Here is an 8,708-nt window from a genome sequence, read left to right on the forward strand (position 1 = left end):
ATGATTAACAAAGTTTACGTGAAGCCAAAAGTCAGCTGTGTGTTGCCGTCCTCTACGGACTAGAAAATTGTACAAGTTGCGTGAGCACATTTCTAGTGTTCAAAATTCTGGTCATTGCGTTCACACTAGTTAGATTTATTTTTTCGGTATCACGTTATAATAATTTAATCACGTCAACGAGTGTATAATCACGTCAACGAGTAATTGCATGGCACTTGAATATTTTATTGTTGGAAAATATGGTTTGTGATATAATTCCAAAAATTGGTCAACGTTATGCAAGATCTCATTCTTAATTTGATTAGGAATTTTATATACTCACCCTAAGGCTTTAGTTGTTATCGAATCTATTGGGTCCGTAGAAAATTGAAATTTAAAGACCCGTTTAAAAATGTTTTTGTGGAAAACATTTCTACTTTTAGCGCTTTTATTAGAAGCATAATTTAAAAATTCACTGCGTCAAATTCAAATAAATCTATTATTATAGTGGTGAGTTTAATAAGCACGGTCCTTATTTTATAAATTATCAAAATCATCGCAATACAGTATTACGCTTAACAAACCCTTAGTGTTTTCTCATCAACCTTTAGTTTTTTTCATATAAACCATTTAGTTATCTAAAGCATTATTTTAGTTCATTCTCATCATAAACCCTAGTCCGGACTGTTGAAGAAAAATTGCAATACGCAAGCAAGAGTGAAAACTAGCAAATCAGCAAAAACAAAAACTGAGATGACACAAACAAAGGATGAAATAACATGTGATTTTCTTCTTTTTCTTAATTTCATATGTTAAACTGTAAAAGAAAAAGGCCAGATCTGATCTCTACACAAACCTACTAGGTTTCCCCTCTCTATGCACTACATCGTGACAAACCTATGAACGCAACCACCTTATGTTTTCGCTATTGTCAATGCCCGACGACATCTAAAACTAAAAGTATTCGACAAATTGCTTGAGATTCTACAACTCGGGCTTTCTTTCTTCTTCTTCCATCTGATTCCCCTTCCCGACTGTAGTTAGCCAAACAAGCCAAACAAGTTTTCTGTATCCGCCAAGCACGCTCCTTTGGCCTGGACCATCCACCTTCCGCTCTTCTTATCTTTTGACGGGATACTCCATTCTGTTGTCAAATACTTATGGTTCTTTTCGCGTGTAGTCGGCTAAATCAACTCATCTGCGGAACAAGAGGATAGAAACATCAAGCATGCTTAGGAGACAGTTGCGTCTAATTAAACCCAGTGTGATGTTATGAATCGGATTTTACATGTATGATAACAAGCTGTTATAAAACACAACGTTCATTCGTTTGGGCACAAAGACATCAACTCATTGCTCATGAATAGGTCGGACACTAAATTTCCTCCCAAATACCAAAATAATGGAATAAACCAGTACTGATTAACAGAATTGTAACCAAAATCCAAGTAATTAACTACCAAAATACGCGTAACCTATATTGCTCTCATACTATATTTTCAACTAGGGTACCTAGCCATGCAAATGGTTTAGAAGAATGCTCCATCCACAATATATTATGCATCTTTAAAAAAAAAGCTCACCTTTGATATTTTATAACCGCATTCCACTGGAAAGCTGCACGACGGACAAACACAAGGGAAGCCATCTCAGAATGAACATTTGTCTCGAAGCCTGTAATACATGTCAACTTGAACTGTCATCTTGCTTTGAGCTCAAATGTTTACGTTGTCTATTTAAAATCCCAGCAGCTATCTGGATATCTGAAGGCCAAAAAATATGATATACAACTTTGAACACAAAGCGAGGGAGCAACGCGACAACTGTTATAAGCAAAATGGCAATCCAATATGTGGGAGACTTTGCCAAATGGTATATAGTCCTGCACCCAAAAGAAAATGTGGGGGAGAATCAGCTTAACATAATAAAGCATTATACGTTTCAAAACATAAAAAGAAAAGCAGAAGTCAATGAATCTAACCAGTAATTAGGAAAGACAGGTATAGAATCCAATACAATCATACAGGCATATGTGATGATTATTGAACCCCATACTGCAATATGAGTGATGAATACCCAACGATGGATGTCCATTGCCAAATGTATGTTGACAAGAACAACAACTGCTATTGTCCATAAACTGCCCATGCTCCATATGTCTATTGAGCTATCCTTATACGTGAAGAGGGGTACATAGAAGAGAACAAGACTCTGCCATAGGGTGTCAAGCATTGTGATCCAGAAGAGATGTAAATTGTATGCCTCGTGTCTATGGCCCGCACCATAGAGTTTCGGATATTGTAACAGTGTCCTGTGGCTCAAGTCTTTGTCCAGTATACCAACAACAATTGTAGGGAGTGAAGTATAAATGACAGAATAGAAAACACTACTCCAATCTGTTAATGCAGAAGTTGTTGAAAATGCAGTGGATAAGATATACCTGCACATCAACGGAAAAGAATATAACAATCAGCATCGTTAAATGGTGCATCATGTAACATCAAAGAGAAATTATCCTTTGGCTCCAAAGAGCTTTTGATGTGCAATACATAATGTATTAATGATTTGAATGCACAATGAAAGATCTATATTAGATTTTATTGTAACAACTTATATAGACTTCGATCTTCAGAGAGTATTTTGCTATGTAACTAAACTTAAGATAATTTAATCACACAAATGTTCAACTTGTCATCCATCACATTTGGGTATGATGCAAGCGCAGAAAGCTTCCAAGAAAATAAACCAAAGAACAAGGCATACCAAAATAGCATCATTACAAAAACTGCATTGCGGTAGAAGTTGTACAGAACCAAATAGCCAACACGCTGATAATTCCAGTGCCCATGCACCAGAAGTAATCTTTTCAAAAACCGAAACTGCCCCATAGCAAAGTCTGATGCCATCACAGCTTGACGCCCTTCCTGACCGCAAATTCCAACTCCAACATCCGCCGTTTGGATCATTGAAACATCATTTGCTCCTAAAGAAATATCAGTGATCAGAAGAAAATTTTAGAGAACTTCACACAAAATAAAGAGTAGTATAGGACAACAGGTTGCACATACATAAGAAACAGTAAACTCAGAATATGACTTGGTTTTGCATCCAGTGTCATGCAGGATTGCATAAGAAAAAAATCAAGCCAATGTGGATCCCACCCCCTGCCAATCAGGCAAATCATAACATAACTATCAATGTTTTAACTTACCATCACCTATAGCCAGTGTCATATCATCAGTACGGGTCTTAATTAGATCAACAATTCCAGCTTTCTGCAAAGGTGCAACACGACAGCATAACACAACACTACAGGAAGTGGCAAGGTTGAATAGCTGTGGAAAGAAAAGAAATTACCAAGTTAATCTTCACCATAATGTGAATCCAATTCAATAGTATTATGTGTACAGCTATAAAACTGTTTAGAACGAAAGCAAGCAATCAGCCACTTATAAACAAACAGCAAAACAAAAAGGCATATCAAACTGCAAGCAAATTGTTCAATAGATGGAAAGGGGCTTGCCTCTGACTCCAGATCTTTCTCCAGAATGTATACCAAACTGTTCCCATCTATTATGAGTGCTAATGGTGCATTCATCTTTCCTTCTTCCTTCCCTCCATTCCATTGGGGCACACTGGATGTCTTTTCATTGCCAGGTATCTCAAGATAGCCATTTTCAGCATTTTTTTTCAGTTTGAAACTCGGGTCAATTTTATTGGATGATTTTACACCATATTTTTCCATAGAAACGGCCAAAAGATTTCGGCATTCATCCTCAGAAGTTCCATTTATAATAATTTGTTGCATATCTGCTGTCAAGAGTTTGCATGATATACCAATCGAAATAGCTGTCTCTTGCTTATCTCCAGTCAGAACCCAAACCTTGATTCCTGCTTGCCGGAGGGACTCAATAGCTTCTGGCACACCATCTTGTAGCTTATCCTCAATTGCAGTCGCCCCAAGAAGCTTTAAGTTGCATTCTATGAGACCTGCTGTTTGACGTAATTTCGAGGACCGATCAGTCAACGAGGTACTTGCATCTTCATACATGCTTTGCCACTGCTCAAGTTCTTCATCTGTAAGATCCCTGGAAGCAACTACAAGAGTACGTAAACCTTCTGACGAATATTCACTCAGATGATTCTGAGTTAAACGCGTCACATGATCATCCCTTTCAGAGTCATTTGCTAAAGTGTTGAGCATTGTAGTATCAGCACCTTTCACCAACACCTTTACACTATTGTTTGGAAATCTGATAACAACGGACATCCTTTTTCGCACGCTATCAAACTCATGAAGTCCCAATACATCCAACCTAGATCCACATACAAATAAATTAAAAATATAAAAATAAAGAATAAAAAACAGTAAGAAAAAAGCATAGAAGGATGTTAAAGTACTGCAGCTATAGCACACTCAAATACAATGTAAGTTGTCATTAACATGATTCAAACATACAACCTTACATATAATAAATTAATAATGATGTACAATGGACAGCTAAGAACAAAGAAAGGTGCAAAAAGAAAATAGGAGTAGAAGTGAGTGACTTTCTACCTTAGTTTCTCACCATTGACATCCATAACAATATGCCCAGATGTGCGCTCAAAAAGTGTATATCCATATGCAGAGGCTGCAGAAACTAATGCTTGCTCATCGGGAGATTCCCCCTGATAGTCAATAGCTTCTACATCATCCAATTCACTTTTTCCGCAACTGGAAGATGTACCATTACTGACAATAGGAACCACAGTGTTGCAAGCAGCCAACGTAAGGAAAAACTCATGCGCAGCAATCCTGTCATCTCCACCTAGGTCTTTGTGCAACAACTCCATGAGCTCATTATCTACAGAAATTTCGCTTTTGAGCTTCCATCTCTTTCTACCTAAACCGATTCCTGCCAAATATCACATAAAATGAGCGCTTGTACATAAAGGAAATCTGGATATGCTTTATGAAAGTATCATCTATTTTCAGAAAGCAGACAATTCAAAGCAATGTGAAACAGTTTTCCTCTGAATAACAATTTTAAAAAGGAAAATACTGCTTCAAACACTAGCAGAAACTAAGAGCACATCAGTAATGTCTTTGTTTTATGTTTTCTCTTTTTCATAACTAAACAAACAGAGGGGAGAGAGAGATGAAAAGGAGGAGAGAAGAAAGGAGGAAGGACACATATAATGTCCCAGAAATAAAAACTGTTTTCAGTAACTAAAAGGAAAAAGGAAAGAGTGCCACGTTATACCTGCAACATTTGCTTCCTGCAAAGATGTCCCAAAATTCCTCCCAAATATGCTTGCTCTTCGGAATTCCATTTTGTTCTCGGTAAGTGTCCCTGTTTTGTCTGAAAAAATATATCGTATTTGACCCAAATCCTCATTGATATTCAAAGATCTGCACTGGAATCTTGAGCCAGAGCTACTGTCAAACATATGCCTGTCTTCAATCATGAAATAGGACTGGCCCAATCGAACCAACTCCATTGTAATATACAGAGAGATTGGTATCATTATCTGGAAAACTATGATAGAACTCAAAAAGGAGAAAAAGATCTCCATAGGTATCCCATAAAATCTATAGGTTTTTCCATTCACATTCACATTCCCATATGAGTAGAATCTTCTCCGGTAATAAGCCAAGGTATCAATCTGACCTTTATGGCGCATGAGCCACAGGCCCATGCCAGTGGCCACAACTGCACACATAACAAAAAGGAAAATCGATAGCCAAAGAGTTTCCCTGTTCATGTAGCTTTCCAGTTTGCTTCTCTTGGAAGGAGAAGCTGCACTATTCAGCATTGCCTTGGTTTCCTGTCCAGCATATACCGCAACACCAACTGCCCAGTCTGTGTTCTTCAGCTGGCAACCACGCAAAACTATATTTGATTGGCTCAGGGGAAATTTATGCCCATTAAACTCCATGTTGGCAGTGAACTCATAGATGTTCCTATTAGGTTGTTCACATCTGATGAGCCCTGAAAATGTACACCCTTCACATACTGTTGAAGTTGTTTCCTGCCGAGCATACCTTGTTTTCAAGTTCGACTCACCATCCAAATTCATTGTTTGAATGTAGGCAATTCCACTAGGATCGCTTGTCCCTAACAAAACCACGTCACAAGGAATTGTGTCATCAGCACAAATCTTCAGAACCTCGCCCACTTGAATATGTTTCCATTTCTTCGGTCGAAATTGGCCAGATTGAAAAACCAGAGCTTCCCGGTTATTCTCATTCCTGTCTGATCTATGTCTCCGCCAATCTTCATAGCCATCTTTGATAGCTGTGACCAAGAGGACAAACAGAAGGGGAAAAAGAGACACTGTTCTTCCAAAGACGGCAAGAGGTGGAAGCTGGTTGAGGGCAGCAATTGCTAGAAAATACAAATAAGCAACCCGATGAAACTGAATGAAAAGATTCTTGGGCAAGAAGGTAATGATAGTGTACTTGCTAGTTCGAATCTCATTCCCAGTGAACTCATACTTGTCATTTGTCCTCTTCGGATCGTTAATATAGATCAACCTTGGATTGTCATCGTGCAGCAAGTTATCATCGAACTGCACACTTTTGTGACGGATCCTCTGAGACAACTTTTCCTGAACCCTAGATGAACCCTGGGAGATTTCAAGAGTTCCTGAATTTCTATTTTCATTATGCAGTTCCATGGTACCCCACGACACCAGGCGTCTTCTATCCCGCGTGGGGTTTTCCAAAGGAGACTGCGGCAAAAACCGAGAACCGGGTGGACCTGCAGGAGTAGTAAAACTCTCTAAGGGTCTCTCAGAGCAACCAGAAACAGCAACCTCGTCCTTCACTTCAAATAAATCACTTTGAGCATCGTCATTGTTGTGAAGACTGGAAGATGAAAATGAAGCATTGGAGCAGATACGGACAAGGTCTGAGAGAGAGAAGGGGAGGGAACCAGCGACGCTGATGGAGAATCAGATGAAGACAGCAAGGGCTGCTCAGAATTCATCAATAATTCTCCAATGTGATCATTGGACAATTACATATACACTTCACCCCACTTCTAACCACCATGAACAAACACAGCCTAATAATCCCGACTCACCACCATGAACAAACACAGCCTAATAATCCCGAAATCCCATTTCCCAAATCCAGCTACAGGCAAACACCAAATCAACCCGAAGAATTCAAGCACTACTTAATCAAAAACCAAGAATTCATAAATACCTCTAACCCCAAAATTAATGGTGGGATTGCAATGTTTTCAAATTCCACACACTACAATATGAGATTGAAGCTCCTGCAAACAAACAAAAAAAACGACAATGTAGCTCAGTGACATCACCTAGAACACGCATTGCATTACAAATACACTTCGGAATTTCAGAAATGCAGGGATGTAACAAAAAACAAAAAGAAGAAAAATTGCTTTCAGATCAGAAACAGACCACCCTTTGGTCGCCGGGAGGGAGAACCAAGAGGCCCACAGAAAACCCAAATAGCTCAAATAGCAACAGACTTCCACAGATCCCCAAGAAAGCAATGCCAAAGCTAAAAACTAAAACAAAGACGGACAAGATAACACAGTCGATGAACAATCTGAATCACTGCCCCCACAACCCTTATAAATCCCAAAATTCAAAACCCAAATCAGAGAAATACCCAGAATTCCCAATCGACTCAGAAACCACATACACCAAAATGTGCCAAGAAATTCTGCAATATTCTCGTACAGAAAAAACAGAAAATTGAAAACCCAAAAATAAAAATTACCCAGAAAAGCGACGTACCTCTGAATCCGAATACAGACAAAAGAAGGGAGATTTATCGTCTCGGAATTGGCGAAACGAGAAGACTGAGTGAGCGAGCAGGAGTTTCAGATGTCACTCAATGCACTGAATACGAAATGTCACAACGTAAACACGAAAAGGAGAAATTGGCAGGTGACAAAGCAGATCAGGCAATGATCTCACCCTCAGTTTTTTTTCTTTTTTTTTTTCTCCAATTATTTTTTTCAAGAAATTCTCTTGGACCGGATCGGCAAAGGAAAAAACTCAGGGTTCAATGAGAAAACGAGATTTAGGGGAGCGATTCAGTTTTGTTTGGGGAATATCGGGAGGAGGAGGAGCGAGACGAGGGGGGATTTTTGGGACTTGTCGAATTGGAGGGAAGGAGGAGTTGGTAGGTGGGCGGCATGAAAATGGCGAGAATATCGCAGGCGGAGGAGAGAGAAAGAAAGAGGGGGGGGGGGGGGGGGAAGAGAGAGAGAGATGAGCGGTAAAGCACGAATCTTGGGGCGTTACACGGTCACTACCGACGGACTCTTCCTTCCCCGTCTTGTAAATCTGTACCTGAGCTTTTCGCCAGCCAACGTTCTGTTTAATTGGGCTCGCTTTATTTATTTATTGTTGTTTTTATTATATGGTAATTACTTGGGGGCATTATTGTCAAATTGTGGTTCATTGGATTTTAGATATCGTTTAGTATGCATACGGGATGGGACAAAACGGAATGAGACGGGACAGGACAGGAAGGAACGGAGAGAAAGCAAAGATGCCCTCGGATAGAAACAAGGAGGAAGAAGAAGGAGACGGAGAGGTTATAATTTTTTGTTCCATAAATATGGAATAAGTCGTTCCAAGGGGTGAGGTGAAATGAAAATTCACCCAAAATTCGTTCCGTGGAACAACGCGTTCCACCAGTTTTAGGCGCAACAAATATAGGACAGAACACTTCGTCTCACTACATTTCGTCCAATCCC

General features: G+C 39.3%; 1 protein-coding gene across 2 annotated transcripts; it reads right to left on the minus strand.

The window, feature by feature from the left end:
- Positions 1-746: 746 nt before the first annotated feature.
- LOC103430555 (phospholipid-transporting ATPase 1-like) lies at positions 747-8,347 on the minus strand. Of its 2 annotated transcripts, none has more exons than XM_029089723.2 (9): positions 7,738-8,347; positions 5,226-7,247; positions 4,538-4,877; positions 3,503-4,295; positions 3,191-3,314; positions 2,743-2,962; positions 1,961-2,419; positions 1,563-1,861; positions 747-1,177 (listed from the first exon to the last, which is right to left on the minus strand). In XM_029089723.2, the coding sequence occupies exons 2-8, from the start codon at positions 6,640-6,642 to the stop codon at positions 1,666-1,668; spliced, it is 3,549 nt and encodes a 1,182-aa protein (XP_028945556.1). In that variant the 5' UTR covers positions 6,643-7,247; positions 7,738-8,347; the 3' UTR covers positions 747-1,177; positions 1,563-1,665. The 2 variants fall into 2 exon arrangements, with proteins under 2 accessions (XP_028945556.1, XP_070665621.1); XM_070809520.1 differs by having other exon boundaries at positions 7,396-8,272.
- Positions 8,348-8,708: the final 361 nt, after the last annotated feature.

The sequence above is a fragment of the Malus domestica genome, chromosome 12 (assembly GCF_042453785.1).
Source record: "Malus domestica chromosome 12, GDT2T_hap1".
Lineage (NCBI taxonomy): Eukaryota > Viridiplantae > Streptophyta > Magnoliopsida > Rosales > Rosaceae > Malus > Malus domestica.

Excerpts from the sequence above, each read along its gene's own strand:
- LOC103430555 (XM_029089723.2), bottom strand. The coding sequence starts at position 6,642 with ATGGAACTGCATAATGAAAATAGAAATTCAGGAACTCTTGAAATCTCC. Across the intron at positions 2,963-3,190 it reads GACACTGGCTATAGGTGATG|GAGCAAATGATGTTTCAATG; the intron begins GTAAGTTAAAAC and ends ATATTTCTTTAG. Across the intron at positions 2,420-2,742 it reads TTTGTAATGATGCTATTTTG|GTATATCTTATCCACTGCAT; the intron begins GTATGCCTTGTT and ends GTTGATGTGCAG.